The sequence below is a fragment of the Ostrea edulis genome, chromosome 6 (assembly GCF_947568905.1).
Source record: "Ostrea edulis chromosome 6, xbOstEdul1.1, whole genome shotgun sequence".
Lineage (NCBI taxonomy): Eukaryota > Metazoa > Mollusca > Bivalvia > Ostreida > Ostreidae > Ostrea > Ostrea edulis.
In genome coordinates, this window is record NC_079169.1 from 49,661,198 (window position 1) to 49,685,261 (window position 24,064).

Consider the following 24,064-nt stretch of genomic DNA (forward strand, 5'->3'; position numbering starts at 1 on the left):
CATACAAATATATAGGAAAAATCTTTAAAAATCTTCTTCCCAGAACCACTAAGCCAGAAAAGCTGAGATTTATATGAAAGCTTTCTGATATAGTGCAGATTCAGGTTTGTTGAAATCATGCCCCCCTGGAGTAGGATGGGGCCACAATAGGGGATCAAAGTTTTACATACAAATATATAGGGAAAATCTTTAAAAATCTTCTTCTCAAGAACCATTGGGCCAAAGAAGTTCATATTTACATGAAAGCTTTCTGACATAGTGTAGATTCAAGTTTGCAAAAACCATGGCCTCCAGGGGTAGGTTTGGGGCCATAATAGGGACTACGGTTTTACATGCAAATAGATATGGAAAATCTTCTGATATGGACCAAGGTGACTCAGGTGAGCGATGTGGCCCATGGGCCTCTTGTTCCTTCTGCTTTCTTTCGGTATCTGACCAACTAGGGTCATGATCAATAACCACTACTGGGGGCTAACCGATCGTAAACGTATGATTATGTTTACGATCACTTTCACTGAAAAATTGACGTGCACAGATACAAGCGTTTCACGAAAGCTGTTGTAGTCGTAGCACTTACGATTGCGATTTACCTGACTTTTTAGAACTCTTCTTTCTGTTGAGGTAGTTTTACTTAAAAAATTCGTTTGATTTCTTAGTAAAAAAAAATTTCGTCCGGAGTTCATCTGCACTAAGCACTCGGGACTACATGTACTTTTCCCTGGAATGTGTCTCCCCCGTCTAATTTTAGTGCTATTTATAGAATGGGAATTTCCACACAGGCATTGTAAACGAAATATATTCGTTTGATGCATCGTTGCAAACCATGGATTATTGTTTCATTCTATCTAACAAATAGAATGAAACAATATTCCGTGGTTTGCGGCGATGCGTTTGATACTACCAAAAATAAACACAACCATTTATTGATTTAAAGAAACAACACACATAGGCCTAGTGATGACGTGGCAGAATAGTAAAGTTGATGACGTAGAACACTGACTGGTAGAAGTAAATTTATCTTAAGCTATCTGAGCTAGCAATGGGGACCGTCGGTAGGTGGCGCTGGCGGCAACATTTCCCGCAATCACAAAAAGTTGACCTCACTGCGCTAGGTACTTTTCACCGTTTTATATGATCAAGCCCGAGGTTTAAATGCGAAAGTATTAACGTGAAACGAAAGTAAGGAGTTCAAAGTTTACGTATATGGTGATATAGAAAGCACGTGGTACGAAATGACATTTTGTCGGTATTTTGAAGTGAGAAAATAAGTAGGAGGACCAGAAATCGGCCATATACGCAGATTTTACGGTGATTTTTAAATAATTCGAACTTCCCTTTTCTTTAAATAACACTGAGGTAATTCGTATATGTCGGGAGAATGTGGTAAAATAATTTTTTCAACCTGTTGTGTAGAATTTACAAGAACGATAACTCTAATATTTGTAAATGAAAACAAAGGGAAAATAAATCATGTGTACTTCATTGTCCGCAATAAATCGCCGATATATGTGATTCAATGAAGTTTCCTGTTATCAAATTGTCATGTTTATTTTTAAAAAATATATAATTATCCTAGATTTTGTACTTCACCTTGCAAATTGATACTGTACCGTCAGTAGGTGGCGCTCGCGGCATAAACAAAGGTTTTTAGGATGGCCGAGGGGTTGGGGTAAATAACATAGCAATTTAAGACCGACCAGCCCATCTTTGTTCCAATTCTAAAGACGTCTCATTGCAGAAAATGATCTTTCGCAAGGCACAGAACCAACTGACATGCTACTTTACAGCATGTATAACTGCTTTGTTTTGCCCTCACTAGTAGCTTTGGTACAATCTTATAATCTTTTCTATCAAGGATATTGATAAAGAACAATTAAGATACACATATGTAATTGAAGCAATGATATTTGTGTAGATTTTTATACAAAAATACTATCATTTTCCTCGTCCGGTAGCTAAAATGACCGAGGGTTGGTATGTTTATTAGCGTTTTGAAGCAATATCGATACTTATTTTCAATAAAATAACGTCATATTCACATTTTACACACCCCAAAAAGGTAGATTAGGCATCAAGTTCATTTCTGTTTAGTCTATTTTCCTAATATTACTTGAGGTCAAATATTTACACAAGTCAGAAAAATAACTTCATGCAAATATGTGAGGGTACTCGTGTTTGCCTGTCAATTGTGATTCAGGGAAAAGAGATATTTTAAAATACTTATTAATTTTGAAATCAGCACATTTAAATTAAGTGGAATATTGATCAAAATGTTGAAAATATATTGTTTTTAAAATTCTCCCCCTGTCGCTACTATCTCAACACTCTTGATAACTCGAATGATTGAGTTTTGGATTGAAGTATTTGCATGATATCAAGTTATCCAGAATGCAAGATTTGTCATACAGGGTGGGGTGGGTGGGTAAATCAGCACAGTCAATGGCTAGATTTGGCCGATTGCCATTAGCAAGATTGCATTTCAGAAATATTGTGCTCATCCTCTACAGCGCTTCTTCAGAAAGTGTCAATTCTCGTAATCTCGCGCGTGATCTCACTTAAGATTATAAGATTCTCTTATTAGTAGCCATGAAATATAAGGTGATTCCACCCGAGGGTTGCAAAAAAGCTTTGAAACCCGAGGCTTTGCCGAGGGTTTTACCGCTTTTTTGCAACCCCGAGGGTGGAATCACCTTAATATTTCATGGCAACTCATAAGAGAGCATTTCTCTCTCATATTTCTAGAGTTTTCCGTTTTCCTTGTGCCTAGCGACGTCATTTTGAGAATTTTCCAATTAATTAATTTTTCAAATGACCTTCATTTTGGCAACTACGTTGCCGACAAAATAATCGACCGATGAGTGTATAAGTGAATTGTATTAGAGTTATTCCTCTTTGAATAAATCAATAATCAGGGTGATGCGTAACGTAACTCGACAGTCCATCAGCGCGAAACATTTTGACAGACCTAATCAGAATATGAATCCACAACTGCACGGGGTTTCTTTTTGTCTTAGAGGAGCATTGATATTGATATTAATTGAGCAGTTATTTAATGACGAGTGTGTGAAGAGAGATTCCAAGTGGTTTTTGTTGGTGAATATGGGCATGACTAGACTTTCGTTTTCGTGCAAGGACGAGAGTCTCATGGACTTTGAAGGCACTTATTTCACCTGAGACACGGACAGTAGACGTTGACAGAGTGAATGTGAAGGTAGACCTAGTAGTACTTACGCCAAAATCGTGAGGGTTGGCAGCTCTGTAGTACTAATTGATCGTGTGGGCTGGGTTTCTATGAACTGGCATAATGCACCAGATGACATAGATGTACTCGACAGCATTTGTATGAGGAATTTGTGACTGTTGTTGAGTGTGCAGTAATTGTTCAAGGAATGTGTATTTTTGTGTCCGGTCACATACACCTGGAGATTATCAGGGACATTACAATCTGTCATTTTTTTGTACACGAGCTTTGCAGACGCCAATCGAGGTAAGTTGCAGGCTAGTTGTGTATTGATTATTACGTCATGGGATATGAAAGATAAACGTCACGTGATATGAAAGATAGAAATATCTTTCATACCTTTCTTTCATAGAATATCTGTATCTTACATACGTAGATATGAGAGAAATAAATTTATCTTAAGCTATCTCACACTCTTGATAACACGAATGATTGAGTTTTGGATTGAAGTATTTGCATGGTATTTCTTAACAAAACAATATTTGGTGAAACTATTCTCTATATAAAATTACACAATTCATACAAATACCCAAAACTAATCCTAATACTAATCCAAAACTCAATAATTCATATACAAGATCTACTGTAAGCACATAGATCAATCTATATAAATACAAGTGAAAAGTAAGTTAATTACATGAATATGTTTTATTCAAGATATCCAACAAACATAAGATATACAAGACTTTACTGATTATAACTGAACATACATAACAAATCAGTTGTCATATAGTAAATAAATATACAGTGAGCATCAAGTCCATACAATTTAACTTTTCATACATGCATACAGCTTTCAACCAGTTTAAAAGGTATTTGGAAGGGCATAAGGGTCACCCAGAGTTTTGAAAATATTCGCAACATTATCAGAGTTTGAGGTTATTTGCCTCTTCATATTACCTGACACTCCTAATTTGGTAATTTTGCCTAATCTTGAATACCTTTCAAGACTTTTCTCAGAGAACCAACCTACATGGTCCATCACATCTTTGTTATTCCCACAACCCAAAACTGACATAGTCACTGCGCACCCCCCTCTTATCTCATGAATTGTTTCCCTTTCATCTATTCCCAATAATCCTAAATAATACTTGAGGCGGTTATGCATAAGAGGGGTGGTGACGTGCGTGTCTAAACCATATTTATTGGAGCGATCGAGTGGTCTAAAAAGATATCCTGCTGAAAGATCAATACCCATTGATAAAGCTTCCTGTACATATTTTTCTAGACCAGCAACAGGGCACACCACCTTTTCATCCATTCTCATTATATAAAACTCGTTAGTTTTTCCATTGCTCAGAGTTTTTCCCACAGTATGAGTAAACAAAAACCCTTCATCATTCTGTATCCTTTTAATTTCTTGAGAGACACACCTACCTAATTCTCCTGCCCTATCTCCCCCAAAGAACTAAGCTTTGAAAAAGGCTTAGTCTCTTAGCAAAATAAAGCGTGTTGCAAGACTGTTTTCTTTTGTTAATACATGCGAGTCAATGTATTCTGCTAATTTCCGCAATTTATAAAAAAAAATATATAGGTTTGCTTGTTTTACTGGAGTTCGTGCTATCGCCTGTTCCTGCTGAATAGTTTTTAGATATCTTTTAACCTTCAAACTACATGCAGGATTGCCCTGTTGCCTGATCTCATCGTACGTTTTCCCTTTTCCCTTGGTTTCAAATATTGCCCTAAGCTGACCTACCAAGGGCTGAACAATACCTGCTGCTAAGCGCTTTGGGTAACCACAATCAAATATTCCAGATATGTCTAAAAATGAACAGTCGATTACGTGAATTTGGGTTCTACCATTAGAATCTTTCTTGATAAGAAATTTACAGATATCCTCTGGAGAGGAGGATATGAAACCCAATTCTGAACGACAACCCAAAGATTTTACAAATTCAGTCTCTAAGGCACATTTCTTTTTGTTATAAGCAGAGTTATCAATGTGATTATCCAAGTAATTTAACCTTTCATTGATTGAAAAATCTTCCAAGTTAACAACCGAATTCTGTAATAGAGGATCTGAAAAAAACTTGAATTTTAGAGCCACACTTCAGGCAGAATTTTGAAATCACATCATTTTAGTATGAGCATAGAGGACATGGGACGGTCGGCACGCGCCAGTACAGAACGCCTGTATGTTCCTGAAATTAATGAAAAACAAGCTTAGCTGCGTACAAATCATGTGAGAGCGACCGAGGAGAAACCCCGTTTTGGTGGGGCCTAAAATTACATGTTATTCTCCCTTTCTACCTAGTAATATAACCTTGATTAAGAATTTAAGAGTGGGCCACCAATTTGGTAGAGTTGTTGGGCAAGGATAAAGAAGCGTACAAGACGGAGGTTTTTGTTCTCCTAAAAATTTCAAAACTGGTGCTATCAAACAAAAAGAAGGAAACACATATGGTGACATTTCCGAGCTAATGTTTTGGGAAAACAAATTTACACCATCTGACTGAGCCATTGGGTAAGGGGTGAAGTGACGCAATAATGTCCCCTCTTTATCTAGCATAGCATTAGAGTCCAAGGCTATGAGGTCCACTGAATGTGGCCCAAATTCTTTTTGAACAATATCCCAGATATCAGGAGACAACTTGCAGTCTTGGAGTGATAGTTTTCTAGACTCTGCATCAGCAGGGTTGTGGATAGATGGAATATATTGTACCTTTAGATCAATATTCTTCTCTCTGGTAATTCCAAAAATCATTTTTACAAATTTATTAAGTTCTGAGCATTTACAACCTTCACCTTCCCAAGCAGCAACAACAGCCTGATTGTCAACGTATACATCAACCCTATGGTTTTCTAAATCCTGCCTCATAAGATTGATTGTCTGCTTCTTTTAAGTGAATAGGATGCTTGTCATTCTCCCTAAAAATCTCCCAGTGTTTTCTCATTTCCAATAATCCCTCCCCGACGAAAACTTGAGGCATCAGTAGCCAACTTTATTTGAAGGTGTTGTTCCTGTCTCCAAGGGACACAACCCTCCCAATTGTCTAAGAATTCCCAATACTTTATTTCATCTCAGATCTTTTGAGATTCGAATAGATTTACTATTCTTACTTGCCAAACTTATAGCTTTGTTGACTTCACGGATAAAAAGTTTTGCTGCAGGGACTCGCCGCAAGCATAAACGAGATACATTTTCCCGCAAATTTTTGCAGAGTGAGTAGATGTATGTCTTGTTTTTCAAGAATGCCGTTTCTCAAAGCTGTAAAGGTAACCTTTTTCTCTTTCGGAATCAAAAATGTCTGTCTTACCGAGTCTATCACTAACCCTAAAAACTTCAAAGAATGACTAGGTTGGAATAGCGACTTTTTCAAACCTACAAAATATCCTAATTTGATTAAGGTTTGGCAGACAATGTAGAGCGCTCTTTCTGTCAATTTTTGGTTTGAAAAACCCTTTAGAGATAATGTTCCGATCAATCTATCATCTATGTACTGTAAACATGGTATACCAAGACTTCTAATGTAACTTGTAGTGTGATATATGAATGCGCTTGCTTTAAAGCCAAAAGGAAGGGTGTTGTATACAAAATACCATCCGGCAAACTGTACTCCGAAGTACCTCCTAGAGTTTTCTGACAAAAGGATATGATTATATCCTGATTTATCATCAATTGTAGTCATACAAGATCCATGAGGTACAATTCTAGGTACATCTTTTAAAGTATTCATTACAAATGGTAGATCTTTGATCCACAGGTTTAGGTAACGCTCGTCGTGGCAGAGCCTGGGTTTTGATGCCTCTACCGTGAGGGGCATTACCAAAAAGGCGGCTCTACTTCCCCCACCTTTCCCCACACTGACAAAGACCCATTTTCAACCCTCTCTGACAAGAACTTGATAATGAAATCTTTAAATCCCTTACATATGGAAGCATTACGTAAGAAGATAGGTAGGGGTAAATTGTTGTCATATGCTTTCCCTTGAAATGTTTGAAATAATCATTCACATCTACCCCCATATTTCAGCCACCCCAAAACTTCTTCACTGGCCCCTAACTATTCCCATTCTGCTAAATGCCTATGTAAGTTACCAGCCACGTAAAAATCAGGGTCCCTGAAAGCTAGGTCACCGAGTTTGAAAGCCTTTCCCATTGTAACATCTTGAGCACTTGCACACATGGACAGGGACTCGAGAGGTTTTCCTCTGTATGACACCCACTTAACTTGTCTGGAGTTTTCCTCCAAGCTGGTAGGATCATATTCCATCTCCAATTCCCACTGTGGGATGTCAGGGCAAAAATTTTTTTGTCTCTTAACTTCAATGAGGTTATGCTATAATACAATAAAGAGATCTCAACAGTCAGAGGAATTTAAATAAGTTGAAGAGGAAAACACTCCCAGTCCCTGCCACACGTGACTTAGTAAGCCACTACGGGTTAGTACCCCTGTGACAGAAACCAGATGTGTGGTAAATAGAATTACCCCAATTAGACTAAGGACTAAAATGTGAAAAGCTACCTGCTGGAAGAACACTTAAAATGAAATGAGTAATGCTAAACAATAGGAAGTAAATACTAATATCCCAATACCATCAAATCTAATCTTTTTTGCCAGTAAATTTAGGGCAACCACGAACATGACGCGATTCCTTACAGAATCCCCTGCATACTTACTGGTGTTACCAAATATCCATGACCCATAGATGGGGCTACTGGGCTACCAAATGGGAGAAAAGGAGGGTATACAAAGGGTAACCCTGGGGAACAAGAGGGGAATAAGGTACAAAGTTTACAGGCTTTTCTTTCTCATCCTTATTTTCTTTATCTTTCATACTTTCTTACTACATGATTTCATCCATTCTGCCACGCTCGAAGCAATTTTCCTATCATCACTGGACCCCAACAATTTCAAACATAGTGCACATAGATCAGGGTGCTCTTAATGTTGCCGACAAGCAATTAGTGATTTTTTGAAAAAATCTTTGTCAGGGTGGTTTCCCACGGAAGCACTATCAACAAGGGCCTCTAGAGCTGCGATGAGAACCTCAGGGGAGACTAGTTTTGGTCTAGCAGTTATTGTTCTTACATTCCTTAAGGCATCATCCACACTTTGCTTGTGTTGAGTGGCTAGATTCTCTTCAAGTTTTTTCATTCTACTCTCCAACGATCCTGTTTCCCGAGACTGTGGAGGGGTGACTGTCATCCCTGATACCAGCTGAATGGGCTCTGAACTAGGTCTGTCCTGTATCTCTTTCAACAAGCTTCCTTTTGGAGCACCCACATTATTCGCCTGGAATATATAGAATAGATTTATATACCCATTTCATTTATGTCATGCGTATACATCCTATAAAATATGAAAATACACCCGAATGTATCTGAATGAACTATACCTCATTGTTTTAGCATACCTGAAGAATTGCTAAATACAAGGCGTGGATTGCATTCTCTGCATTGGCTGGTTTTCCTGCCAGAGCCAAAACATTAGTCAACTCCTCTCCTGTTAACTTTTTGAATTCATGCTGTAGTTCTTCTAACTTATAGCGCTCCAGTGGATGGTCTTTTTTCAGCCTGGCGAACTGAGTAGGCGTGGGTACGACTTTAAGTTCCATCATCACAGGCATGATGCTCTTTCCCAGAAAGGAGTGTTTTTCTTTTAGTATCACGGCCATTTCCTGTAATATGATACATTAAAATGTAAATCAAACAATGAAAACGCTCCGGCGTGCTCTGATCACTTGGACTCTAGCCAAGCTGCACCTTATCAACTCTGGCTAGGATGACCTTCACCCTGCCACCAAACGTGCGTGTCAAAGCATCGTGCAATGAAAATTAAATGTTCAATGAAATTCATCATCATAAAACAGTAAAACTAGTAAAATTAATATATTCTGCTGAAAACAAATAACAAGATGTAGTTATCAAATATTTCAACCTCACGAAATGATATATTTATAGGCACCCTATATAGGCCTATATAGTAGGCCCTGTTCCGTGACCTTTGCATCTTATTGTCGAAGAAAAAGTAACTGCAATTCAACTACAAAACGTAGTATATAATACAATTACTATATTCAGCTCACCATGCTGCACGAGTACATAGGAATACTAAACATATATCAATACCATGGTGACACACATTCACTTTATCCTGCCCATGACTCACTGTCAATGGCCGACACAAAACTTGAGCTCCCGCAGAAGTTCAAATAAGTGATTCAACAACTATTAATAGCCTCCACCGGACTAACTAGAATAAATGTAGCCTCCGGCCGCACCTCCTGGCTACTAACATTACACTTTCCCAAAACTGACCAAAAGAAAGGAAAATATACTCACGCTCGAAGCTGCTGCAGAAAAACCGCGTGCACTCAGTAGCACGCTTCTTCAGAAAGTGTCAATTCTCGTGAATCCCCCTTACACATACCTCTTTTCATCACATGTTACACCTCTTGCCTCAACAGATGTTTATCGTTTTTGAAATGTAGAATTTTTTTTTAATTGTAATAGCCAACAAAAAAAATAATGCATGATTTTGGGGAGGGAGGGGCTGCAAAATATTAAACCAAGGGATATATAAACAATTCTCGCATACTAGGATTTCTCTTAAAAAAATATGATCAACTCGGGATATCTTAAACAGTTATTCATGTATGTGTGTACAACATTAGAGCAATACATAGGCTAATGCTTATTTATACATATAGCTGTATATCTCCGAGTACCCAAACATCAGTAAGCGGAAAACACGCTGCAATACTCTCTGAATTATATTTTGATTTATTTTTTTTTGGGGGGGGGGGTTGTTTGCTACACTTAGTAATGAACTTGAACATTGTTTTAAGTACAATACTATTAACAAAATGTTCACTTATTGAGCTTATATAACACCAATAAATAGAACGTGTATCACATTCGTGTGTATTACACCCAACTAACCCAACTCCGTGACCAGGGCCCTCTACAGTATGGCAACATTTCTTTTGTCCCTGTTTCTCAAACTTGTAAACAGAGAAAACAATTTTTAAGATTTGAAAAAGTATTAAATTGTATTCTAAGAAAAGTATCAACAACAGAAATAAATAGCGTTAATAAAACGTATTTTTATTTACATGTAATAATGTCGCTCTAACATTATCTCCGACGTGTAGTGCATCGGGGCAAATCTAGACGAAAATTTAAATATTTTACCCACATTAATAAATATGGCAGATCATCTTTAACCCTTGACATAGACCTTCATAAAAGTGCCTGTCAGGTGAAAATAAGGATGTTGGCGCTGCGACGCAGGAATCGACGTGAAAGGGAAAGTGCTACTGATTTCACATCAAATGTGATAGATATAATAGATCACGTATCAATTTATTGTTGTTGTTTTTTTTAACATATTCTTGAATTGACTGTTAGGCCTATAATTTATCGGCATTTCATTGTAGATTTTCAGCATGGAAAAAAATGACGTCACAATCACATTCCTTTAAAAACTGCGCAGGGTTTCCCGAAATTGACGGACTTAGGGACTTTATGTATTTTGACATTCACCTTTTAGGGACTTTATGTATTTTGACATTCACCTTTTAGAATCAATCATTATAGATATGATTTGATTTTCCCTCTTGCACCCCCCCCCCCCCCTTTGCTTTATAATTTTACAGCAAATAATACATGTATCTGAACGTTAATAAAAAAAAAGTCACAATGCATAGGTTTTCTTCATACACGTGGAAATAAATAGTAGAAAAATAATGTTGTAAATAGTTGAGGACCCCCCACCCCCCACCCCCCCCCCCCCCCCCCCCCCCCCCCCCCCCCACGATAGAATGCTTTATCGTTAAAGTGATTCAATTTCCTACGGAGAACCAGTCTCCAGACACAGTTAGATTATTCTAACTACCCCTTTCCAGGATTTCACGTGTTTTATGACTGAAATTAGTACATATCATACATGTATATTGCTTAACGGAATTTCTTCAGGATCTCGTTTACTGTAGATCTGAACCTTAACTTAGAAACCCGAGTTTTAATACAGTCAGATTTACACGTATAATGAAATATCAGAGGTTGCTCGTTCAATATCAATGTAGTACATTCAGCGATGAAAGTGCCGACACGATGTACATCTATAGGTATGTCGGATTGACACTTCTGGACTCTGGACTTGAAAAGTCCACCTCCTTCGATTGGCGAGTAAAATTTAACCCAGCTTGTGCTTGTAAATGAGAGGCCAATGACAGATTCCCAGCTAACTACTCACAAATACAGTTTCAAATACAAGGTGGTGCATGTATCATGTTAATTTCCCTAGAGGTGTTGCATGAAAGATCGAAAAAATTCAAGTTATTCAAATATATGACAAAACCAATTGGAACATATACATGTCTTGATTCAATATATTTTTGAAAATAAGTTTAAAAGACGTGTGTTGACAAAATTAGCCAAAATATTTCGAGTTTAAATCAAGCAATAAGCGATTTATATGATTTTTAGCGTTAAAATGGAGGGGTATCCCCGAATTCCAGAAAAACTGCCTCCATGAAACAAAATAAATTTAGCATGAGCATGTTCTTCGAGTTTTCCTCTAAAAAACTGTCGCTTTGAAATTTTGTTTCACGAGGGCATTTTTTTGTAAATTTAAAAAAATCAAAATGACTTCACTAGCATTATTTTCAACTTCACCTGTACATTAATTTTCCTCAGTAATGTATGGTCTACTGCGTGTTTCAGTGGATAAGGTCATCGACTCATATAAAGATGTTTTCTATTTTTAAAATGACCGGATTCGACTCCCTCACGGACATATTTTTTTTCCATATTCCTTTTCCATCTAGATTTTCTTTTTTTAATTGAAACATGCTTCTAGTTTTTATAAATGTTTCATGTCAAATCTCTGTTTATTACCATGTTCCGAGTTTGAAATAAGCTTCCAACCTGGACACTGTTTAGTTTGTGAATAAGACTCTCAACAAACACGCCGAATACAGCATGCAATACCTGTGTTTTGATAGTCAAGGCTGCTAACGAGAACTTGTATGTTTTTCTGAATGAAAGTTGTTTACAAAGGCATGGTGCCTTTTACGAAAAACCGTTGTGAACTTTGCAAAGTTTTGGAAGAAAAACTTTAAGGCCAAACGAGGTAAATAACCGTTAAACAGTTTGAGTTATATGTATTCCAGTAGCAAATTCCTATGTTGAATCAAATTTTACAGGTGCATGTACTTTGAATAATGTTGAATTTTATTAGTGCGTATTAAACTTCCCATATATTGTTTTGTGGCCAGAGTCATGTACAGTTGCCAATTTTTGGTTGTAGAAAATAAAACATACGAGTATAAGAGCTTTAGGACTGTAGTAGTATAGAATATTAAATAGTTTATACACTCGTGACATGTAACCATATACATTGCATCTGATACTCAGGAAAAAAAAGAAGACATGATATGCAAGATCCATACAAGATCCTCGTAAAAACCCGAGCTTTGAGCTGATGAGTTACCATCATATTTTGAGAATCAGTAGTTCTGTTCTTATTTTATACTAAGTAATTATGCCAGTCGTTATTGGAGACATTCGTAAACAAGTGAATGTCTGATTTCCAATTCGATTTTTAATTCCCCCCCCCCCCTCCCCGCAAAAAAATCACAACCCTGACTCGATCAAGAAATTCTTTTTTATTTCCATTAACATTTTCTTACCCTCTCGTGTCTAAGAGAACGGTGCAAGAACTATTGTACTTTGTATGAAAAGAATGTCATCAATCGCATTTTGATATGAAGACAATATATCAAAGTTAAACAACGTACCGCACTTCTATACAATTACCGTGTCTCCTTTGGTTTTATTTTTTTCTTATTTGGAAGCGCTATGTTATTATTCATTTTTTGTCTGAAATGTTTGACATTTTTGTCAAATGGCCTATTTTGTATTAGGTTAATCTGATCATTACTGAGCAATGACTAAAACGGGACAACCTGTGCTACATCAAATGATGTAATTATTTTATATCATGTATATACGTATATTGTATTATTTTAAATTCACTGATCGACGATCCGATGATAAATTCTGAGAAATATTGAATTCATTTCTTATATATATATATATATATATATATATATATATATATATATTGTATATATAAAGCACTAAAATGATCAACGACACGAACAACCAGATTTTCAAATTTTCGGGACGACCCGTCCCTTCTTCAGGAAAATCGAAAAGAATTACATAATATGGTCAATATCAACAGAGAATAAAAACAAAAACTACATATAAATACATCTAGCACTACAACTACACTAGTCTACAAACGTATTATTCGTCCAAAGAACTGATCCAAAATGTACGAAGTGATAAAAATAGACTTAATTATTCTCAAATGGAACGAGTTAACTCAATTACGTTGACAAATAGTAAAGCTAACTCGTACCCAGAGAGATTCTATTTTAACTATATATATATATTAATATTGATACATTATTTTATATCATGTATACTTATATTGTATTAAGTTTTAAATTCATTGATGAACGATCCGATGATAAATTCTGAGAAATATTGAATTCATTTCTTGTAGCTGCAACCACGACAGAATCCACCACCACAGGTAGGCATCTTGTTAACCATTTTATCATGTACATTGCATATATATATATATCTATATCTATATGTATATATATTATATATATATGGCGAGAATTCCATCGTCATCGAAAGCAAGTTTTTTGACTTGTCTAGATGATCGAGCGGTCTAGTGCGCAGGTTGTATGCCGCTAGGAGATTTGGTTCCGCAGGTCGTGAGTTCAACCCCGGGTAGGGGCGGAAGTGGGTATCCAAAAAGAGTGAAATTTGCTGTGCTTTAATTTTGTAATAAATATTTCATCACTTAGGGCAGTTATGTTCATTTAAAAGTTCATTGCTATTTCTGTGCTTTATATGAAATATTTCGAATGCAATGTCTATCATGTATGGGCGAAGCCCCTGGATTATTTGCAGGTTTTATAGGGCTCTAAATATGTCACCTGTGTAGTAATTTTTACTATTTTCTGTCATTTTCAATAGAGTGAAATTGATAAAATAACGCAAATTTTAAGGGTTTTTGAACAAAATGTAAGTTCTCCCAATAAAGGTAATTCAATAAATCAAAACAATTCTGTCAGTTATTTCTACGAGAGTGGAAAATGTTATTGTTAATTTTATCGTTTGTACTTTTTTAAACCGAGATACCACAATTTACCTTAAAATTGAAAATCTTGGGGGAGGGGGGTGTCCCCCCACTTAATTTCTCTGCTGACTTGTTTGTATCATGTACAGATGTAGTTACATGCAATGTTGTGTCATGCAGTTATGGTATGCGATGTCGTACACGTGATTTGAGTAAGGAATGTTAGCATTGAATTGCCGGTAAAGGACCTCCCCACTTTAGCCGTAGCGTGTGATCCCTATTTACCATTCCTCTTTTCAAAGAAAAATTGATTTATTCCTTATACGTTTTGGTAAAAATCAAACACTGATGTATCTCCAGTAAGTGTACAGTCCTTTTCCCCATGGATATTGGAAGTCATGCAAGTTTTGAATGGTTACCATTAGTCTTAAAACTGTAGAATTATTACCCGAATTGATACGGCTTTCAATTCCTTTATTCACGTTATTTAAATCCCACAACAATGTGCTATTTATACAAAGTTCTATGGTCCGAATTTATAAAATCTTATTTTCCATCTTTTAAAAACGCTCTTAAATTATTGCATACAGTATTTATGATACAATTCATACATTATTTCACCTGTTTTAATTAACCAGAATTATAATTTTATTTTATTATCGGTGTTTACCATCCACCGTTACTTGGCAATGCACGAATCAAGTGAGTCACGTCTCTATTCAGACTTTCAAAGGTATTTAATCATAGATCTGTGTAAACCTGCGTATTTTGACAAGTACAACAGTACTGTGTCATAAGGTTAAGGCTAAGAGAAATAAAACTACAAACAGAACGAAAATGAAGTGTACGCAATGTACGGCAAGAGATCTGGGGGCCGCCAGGGGGCGAAGTCCCGGGAAGCTCCTAGGTTTTACCAATGAAATCGCCTATTTACTATGCAGAGAAACCGTGTTTCTTGTCAATTTGCAAAACAAAAAGAATGCACAAAATTATTTTTAAAGTGTTTTATAATACAACCGCACCGTGTGTACTTGTACTGACTTTACGTTTGTTTTAAGAATTGTATTGTCCGTTTATTTCGTTGTTTTCAAATGGTATATATGGTAAATGTCATTTATAACAAAGAATATCCTAAATGTGTCCACTACATGTATATATATAATATACATTTAAAGTGATATTCGACATGGCGTTAATGATTTGGTAAACTGGACTTTGAATTTAATGGACGTACGCGGAACGGAACGGAAAAGAATTTAAGAATTAGAATGATTGATACAGCTAAGATAACACCCCCCAAAATCGGAAGAAAATACCTTTTTTTATTGTTAAAATAAAAATTTTAAGAATTTGTTCAGAAGCGGTAAAACAATTTTAAAATGTGTAGAGAATGGAAAGAACACACGTACTTTAAATACCCCCCCCCCCCCCGCACCTGGTGGCAAAGGGTCATTAACGCACATTTACATGTAAATTTACAATACCATGTATAGGTACATACTTACAACAGGGAGTGTGGTATGTATATAACAACGACAATTCATGATCTTATTAAATCAGCAAATTAAACATCTTGTGTTTGATACTTTGGTTCGTAAACTTCACATTAGTTTCCATTGGTTCTGTTTCAATCTTTCTTTCTGGCTGTATCTCTTCGGGTTCAACAGTAATCCACAGGATAAGACGTTAATGATACCAAAACTGAATCTGGTGAAAATATAAATAACACATTACACTGGGATTCGGTTCTGGCCTTTTAACCTCATCCACAGGTGCACTTCCGGTGAAGAAATGCATCGATTTGATGCAATTCTTGCGCCGATCCACGCCCGAGTCTTCTTACCGGTTGCGGAAAAGGACGAGCGCGTGATCCGGATTTCTAGTCAACTCGTACCCTGACCGACTCGTACCCAGGTGAACTCGTACCAATTAGGTCAACTCGTATCAATTAGGTCAACTCGTACCCAAAAGGCAAAAGTCAACTCGTACCCAAGAATCTGCCCATTATGCAATATATCTATGCGCATATAAGTGACATATCGCTTAGGTACGAGTTGTCATCATATTGAAGAGGAGGAGTCAACTCGTAACCAGACTCTTGGGTACGAGTTGACTTTTGCCTTTTGGGTACGAGCAATCTCTCATACAGAGTTGTCGATCCTTACAGTGCTCACAATTGTGAGCACTGTAAGGATCGACAACTCTGTATGATAGATTGGGGTACGAGTTGACCTATTGGTACGAGTTGACCTATTGGTACGAGTTGACCTATTTGGTACGAGTTGACCTGGTACGAGTCGGTCAGGGTACGAGTTGACTTGACTCCGATTGTGGTAAAAGTAGACATATTGTACGTTACACGGTTCCCGGTATGTATCGTCTGCTTTACGAGTTCGATAACATGACGGAGCAAGCATCGACTTTTGATCAAGGAGATATTAATGAAATTGAACTACGTTAAATGGGACTCAGTCAACGAGGGCAATTTAGAGAAGACGTATTGAGTTTTTTACTTGATATATATGGAGCCAAATCGCATTAACGACAACCCTAGATCACTCGTAAAGTTACGATCAATATTGGTCGTAAATCACAAGTGGTAACTTTTAATGAAACGGTCGTACATGCACGTGCTACTTTCTCGTTTATGCGTACGTTTACGATCTACGATCGTTCTCAAGAAACAGTGAAACGTCCGCCGGAGTATGTCGAGCATTAGCACGACACAGATTATTACATGGCTGATTTGATATTCAGCAGGTCAAGATGAGGTCATAATTTTCTTTATTACAATTTTTTATGATATAAAGGAGAAATCTTGACAACCTTGTGCTCGATATAAATAAATAAAGGCTTTGAATAGGCCACTCCGAAAATATGAGTTATCTTTTCTTGATCCGGAACGTAGTTCGCTTGCGTGCTGTGGTTTAAGACTTTCGGGTAGTATATTGTAGAAGCGTCATTTAATAAATTATCAACAGTGCAAAAGGCCGCGAAGATATTCAGGGGCGGATCCAGGAATTCTGGTTAGGGGTGGTGGTGGAATTTTTCCAGAGGGTGGCGGTCTGAGAGAAGCCCTAAGGCCCCCAGTGGGTCCAGGGCAAAGCCCTAATGGGGGCCCAGCCCCCGGAAGCTCCTGAATTTTAGTGATTTTAAGAGTACAATTTAACCATATAGATAGCCTTCATAGGTGAAGTTATGTACATCCGCTCTTACAAACAGAAACACACCTTTATCAACACTACTCAAATGCAAAATTTATCATCAGTAAATTTCTTTCTAGTCAAACTTATTTGCTCGTCATTGAGCTGTGATTTAAGTCCATCTATTTGTATTTTCTGGATTTGAATCCCCCTTACACACACCTCTTTTCATCACATGTTACACCTCTTGCCTCAACAGCACTGGTATTAAACTGATGTACGTAACTGCACAGGGAAAGGGGGGGGGGGGGGGGTATTACTCCAAATTTTGTACCATTTAAAGACTATGCCTATTCTTGGGAGGACAAATTTTGAATTTTGGTGTCTTTTGGAGGTTCAACAAAAGCGTAGTATTTTTGTCGGGGGAGAGGGAGGGGGGGGGGGGGAGGAGGGTAGGTAAAATTGATGTTTTGGGGTTGGTTTTCTTGGTATTTTGAAGGGGTTAAAATTTAAAGGAGAAATTTACATCATTATCATTAACTTGTATGAATGTTTCACAAGCTTAGAAGATCTTGATTTTAAGATGTTTTATATTTTTCAGGTTATGTAAATTTTCAGTAATTCTTTATTATTATTTTTGGGCGGGGGAGGGGGGGGTAAAATGTGCATAGATATTGGGGAATGTTTTTACCAGGTATTTCTTTAGGATACATTGACAAACATGATTTGTTTGATATTCCTTTGCTGCAATACTACGTAGACTCAATTACTCTGCTAAAATTAACTCTCCTGGAAATTTTTCATGTGATCTTCAGAGCTCCAGAGTCTGTTTTATCCGAGTACAATTAATACCAATTAATTACCTTCAATATATTATTTTAATATCATTTCACGCGTTCTCGTTTGTATATGCAGACATACATAGGTGTTGTAAAACGTCGAAATTTTCATATTTTTTCATATAAAATTACATTTTTTCAACAACAAAAAAATCTGTTGAAAGCCATTTTCATTCGATTTTGTGAAAATTGGTATTGTGAAATTCAGAAATATATCTAATTTCACTGTTTAATGTTGAAATATTTTTATTACTAAGGCTATGTCAATTTAATTTTTGATTCTTTGGATTTTTTATGGCAAAAACGGGTGAGCAAGCGAATTTTTTCATTTTTAATTTTTTATTCAAACTGAAATTCCTAAATCTTCCTAAAAGAGTTTAAATTGAAAGTTTGATTTGATGACATGTTGGTAGCATTATTTAACATTTGATTTTTATTGATGAAGGCATTCTATCGGGCTTTTTGAATGAACAAATGAATAAAAGTTTAATGGAGATCTTTTGAGTTACGTACATCTTTTATGTTCAAATCGGAAAGTTACGTACATCATATTGTGAAAGTTACGTACATCAATCTACGTTTTTCAAATACCGATTGCAGCAAATTTGGGACAGTATCATGAAGACTTTGGGTATAATTGTGAACTATTGATATAAATAGACATCCTCTTTCGTGAAGTGTATTTCATTTCGCTTTTTAAAAGACAAAAACAACGCTATTCTAATTTAACTGTTTCTTCTTCCACCATCTTGGGATGTACGTAACTGCAGTTACGTACATCAGTTTAATACCAGTGAACAGATGTTTCTCGTTTTTGAAATAAGATGTAAATGTTTTTTAATTGTAATAGCCAATAAAAAAAATTGATGCATGATTTTGGGGAGGGAGGGGCTGCAAAAAATTAAACCAAAGGATATATAAACAATTCTCAAGAAACGCGTACTAGGATTTCTCTTGAAAAAAATATAATCAACTCGGGATATCTTAAACAGTTATTCATTTATGTGTGTACAATATTGGAGCAAGATATAGGCTAATGCTTATTTATACATAAATCCCCGAGTACCCAAACTCCGTCACAGAATATCGGTAAGCGGAAAACACGCTGCAATACTCTCTGAATTATGTTTTGAATTTTTTTTTTTTTTTGCTACACTTAGTAATGAACTTGAACATTGTTTTAAGTACAGTAGTATTAACAAAATGTTCACTTATTGAGCTTATATAACACCAATAGATAGAACGTGTATCACGTTCGTGTGTATTACGTCCAACTAACCCAACTCCGTCACCAGGACCCTCTACAATATGGCAACATTTCTTTTGTCCCTGTTTCTCAAAATTGTAAACAGAAAGGAAAAGAAAAAGATTTGAAAAAGCTTTTTGTACACATGTCTTGTTAAAATAGGCTGTACTAAATTTTTAATTATTTCATCAAAGCATCATTTATGTCGATTTAAGCTAATAACCGATATTCTTGAAAATGGGGAGGAATGTAGTATAACTAAATATATCGGGGTTGTCAGAAACAGGCTATAACTTAAAATTACCTGTGTATTTTAATACTAAGCAGGGGTCAGTAATCTGACCCTGTGTTCAATAGATGAGTACTGGTCATCCCAGTATCCCAGGCACCCTGCAATCAGTTGTAACACGGACCCCGACCAGAGACGACGTTATCCGTCTCCGAGTGGTACAACTGTAGACTACGTACAGTGAGTGCCTTAGGATAATCCTAAGCACTCAACTGCACTGTGCATGCATTTAAGATATTCTACACTCCACTACATTATCTCCGACGTGTAGTGCATCAGGGCAAATCTAGACGAAAATTTTTGATATTTTAGTCACATGATCAATTATGGCATATCATCTTTAACCCTTGACATAGACAAAATAAGGATGTTGGCGCTGCGACGCAGAAATCGATGTGAAAGGAAAAGTGCTTACTGATTTCACATCAAATGTGATAGATATAATAGATCACGTATCAATTTATTGTTATTTTTGTTGACATATTCTTGAATTGACTGTTAGGCCTATAATTCACACTCTCACTGTCGTCTGGGGAGGTGCGGTTATCATCTCCGCACAGCCAATCAGAATCGCGGAAGAATTGTCCGCCATTACCTCCGTCAAAACTTGTGATGTCGGAGGTTTTGAGGTACAGATGTTTTAGCCTGATTACTTCGGGTTCTCATAAAATTGGTGGAATTTTGTGCCTCGGGGAAATGCAACAGTGATTCACGTTACCCAGAAAGGATACTAGAAGTGATGTTTATCCCATTTCCAAAGCCAAAATCACAAAAAGATTAATGTTTACGTGGGATAAAGGCGTGCGATAGGCCCCACAGTAAGAGCAGAATGGACCGGCAAACGTTTGTATGTTTAAAAGTAAGTTAGACTTAGCAGACACTTATGTATTAGTTAATAGTAATAGTTAAATAAGGGACTGATAATAATACATGTCCATGTCATGTGTATAAATGTACTAAGAGCTACAGGTGCTTGGGTTCAGGACCCCCCCCCCCCCCCTTCTCCCGAATAACCTACACGACTTGATTTAAATTATTTCTTGTTAAAAATCCCACTAATGCATGTCAACAATGGCTTGAATACCCCAAAATAGCTCTTTTAAAAAATTACCCCCATTGGATATAACAATTCGTGTAGCTAGGTTATTCAGGGGGGGAGGGGGGGTCATGAACCCAAGCACCCGTGCTAAGAGCTACACAATATTATTTTTTTAGTATAATATTATCTATTAAAAAGAATCCCCTATCTAAACTTTTTTCATATCTAGGGTCAATTCATTTAATGTTTACACCAATATATATGCAGTTTCTGGTCTGGTGTCTTAAATTTTCCCTGCTCAGCCATGCATCATAACATACATATAACATGACTGTAAGAGCGAAATATTCAAGGTTTTCGTTCCATGATTCTTACAATAGATCATACCAGGAAATACAGTTCTAAAGTTTCAGTAATCAGACTGATTCAGTTGTAAAAGTTTTTAAATATCAATAGAATTTATGTCCATATATATTTTGTAATAAATGGTTTTAAATTAGAATTTAGATTTCATAATAATTAGAGCAAACTGAAATAAGTAGCTAATAAATTGTTGGGTGTAATGTATGCATAGGAACTTTCATGTAATAGGTCAGGTCACCTTTTAAAATTCCATGGCCCCTCTCAACATCTATGTTTTACTTCCAAATGGTAAAAAAAAATTTGTTGTTTCTTTATAGATTCATTGGATATACCTGTAACAGCAGCACAAGTCAGATAATGTACAAGACCAGATAACAACAGCAGAAAATGCCTTTCATCAACAGAGCATACTGAATCATCATCTGTAACTCCAGTTATCAATGGAAGCCCAAAATTAACCCCACCAACAGGCCACCCTTTTGACATTAACAGTATTCTACAGCAAGAGAAAAAAACCCAGGGTTGTTTTTATACTATATCAATTTGAGACATGCCACATTTTGTACTATTTTAGAGTTTTTTTATATACATCTGAACAAGTTCCCCAGTGTGTAAAACAGGAGGGATATAGCAAATATGACAAAAGAATCGCAGTTGTTATTAACACCGATGAGGCTGAGACATAATTTTGAAATTAAGGATTTGGCATCAAGATTTTGTATTTCAACACAGTGTATCGGCGATATATTCTGTGCCTGAATTGACCTTATGTTGTGTTAGGTTGTGTTTCAATATAGTCCTATAGGAATGATATTAACAACATGACAACTGAATAAAAGCTCAATTCTCAACAACCATCGCTATCATTGATTGTGCAGAAAGGAAATCACAGAAACAATCTTCTTTAAAACTACAGTTACAAATTATACATTCTGACTACAGATCAGCTACAACCTATAGGGGACTTGTGGCTTGTGATCCTTTAGGGGACTACATGTAGCTTTATGCTAATTTGTGTTATCTTGGATAAATAAAGGCTATTATTATTATCATATTTGTTAGTGAATTATTTACTGGATCTATGTCAGATGTTGCTGTTACAGAGAATAGTGGATTTTACAAACACCTTGTTATTTGATGGTGGGTTGAATTATCCTGGAAGGGGAATTCATTTTGCAGACAAAGGTTTCACGATATCCAAAGATCCAGGGGAAATATGTCTGCACCTCTGTATCTCTGTCAGTGTATTCCCACCAGTTAGTACATGTATAAATATTGAGACATCAATAAAGTTTGGATAGTTTGTACCCTACTAAATCTTGGACAAAACCCAGGGTTGAAGAGAAAATTGAGAGCATGTGAATTCATTGTGTACTACTTGTATACAATGTGAGTAGGTTATTCAAAATGATAATCAAACATTTTATGAGAGAGTAAATTTATGTCCAACTTTGGGAAAACTTACATTATGATGAATATAAACTAGTAGATTATTTAAATTTTCCTTTGAAATGTGTGAATGCTCACAACCAAGAAAATTAAACCATTTATTCTTAAAGAACAATGATTATTCAACAGATGTGAATTATTTGCTGAAAATAAAAAAAAATTGGTACTTAATTTATTGTCCTATTTATGATAAACTTCGATTTTAATATTATGACTCCTTTAAGGAATTATCATATTGTGTTGCTATGTAATGACAACAAGTACTATAGTACAAGGGGTTGGGTAACTAATTAAAACAGATGTTTTACGAACAGGAAATTGTTTTTTGGTCCGAGTCTTTATACTATTCTTGTTTATAATCCAAGTTTTCTATTGTGTGTCATTTAACATATTCTTGACTGTACTGTCAAAATGGTGATGTCTATCAAACATTGTACACATTCTTTCTGTTGATTTGCTTGTTTTTTTGTTTTTGTTTTTTTTAATAGAAATGGATATTTGGGTGTATATGGAATAAAAACTTGGAATGATCTAATTAACCCATTACCATTAAAAAATTACGCATGTAAATATCTCAGTGTAGATATCTAGATCTACAATATTCATGCAAGTATAACTGAAGTTGAACATTTAATGCAGATCATAGATGGTATTTGAGCTGCAATGTAAATTCTTGATAATGCTTAACTGTTTTTCATAAGTAAATCATAAATGATAGCAAAATAAAAGATGCAAAAGCAAGCAAGCAGATGAAACCGGTCAACGCAGCATATATGATATAGTTATTCAGTTTCAACTGAACAACAAACATCGTCAATTCCGTAACAAAACAATTATTTAAAACTCGGTAAACGTTTCGTATTTAACCCAGCTGTGCATGAACAGTAAGCATCGATGACAGCCGAATCCTGTAAATCGATGGTTAGACGATGTGGTGTTTCTTCACTTCAAATGCAGCGAAAGCATCTAGAGCTAACAAATAAGTTATAATGCATTACTGTTTCTTCCGCGTTTTTGCTCACTGAAATTATGTTAACATAACCCTCTCTGAAGTATGTCAAACCCTTTGACGGACTTTTCTGTGAAAATTCACGAGTAAACGAGGCGATTGAAAAGTATCCTGTATAAGATCTAAATCGTCCGCCATCTCGTTTACATAAGTTGACGGAGTCTGAAAACATGTGACTTTCGCTGTCATCGGTGGGCGGCGCGTGGAAGCGTGATTTTATCGGCATTTCATTTTAGATATTTAGCATGGAAAAAAATGACATCACAATTACATTCGTTTACAAACTGCGCAGGGTTTCCCGAAATTGACGGAGTTACATGTAGGGACTTTATGTAT

At 36.2% G+C, this 24,064-nt stretch overlaps 2 protein-coding genes and 1 long non-coding RNA gene across 3 annotated transcripts in view; 2 read left to right on the forward strand and 1 right to left on the reverse strand.

Moving 5' to 3' along the window:
* LOC125646912 (uncharacterized) overlaps window positions 1-24,064 on the forward strand; it is a 324,296-nt gene that overhangs the window by 48,068 nt on the left and 252,164 nt on the right. Inside the window, exon 7 of the mRNA XM_056139838.1 lies at window positions 13,764-13,793. Within this exon, the coding sequence (XP_055995813.1) occupies window positions 13,764-13,793 (30 nt within the window). The remainder of the gene's footprint in view (window positions 1-13,763; window positions 13,794-24,064) is intronic.
* Window positions 3,871-8,943, reverse strand: LOC125646917 (uncharacterized). Its single transcript, XM_048873576.2, has 2 exons — window positions 8,599-8,943; window positions 3,871-8,477 (listed from the first exon to the last, which is right to left on the reverse strand). The coding sequence occupies exons 1-2, from the start codon at window positions 8,857-8,859 to the stop codon at window positions 8,127-8,129; spliced, it is 612 nt and encodes a 203-aa protein (XP_048729533.2). The 5' UTR covers window positions 8,860-8,943; the 3' UTR covers window positions 3,871-8,126.
* On the forward strand, window positions 17,808-23,172 carry LOC130046828 (uncharacterized). Its single transcript, XR_008795838.1, has 2 exons — window positions 17,808-20,727; window positions 21,588-23,172. It is a non-coding gene; the product is annotated as an uncharacterized LOC130046828 (long non-coding RNA).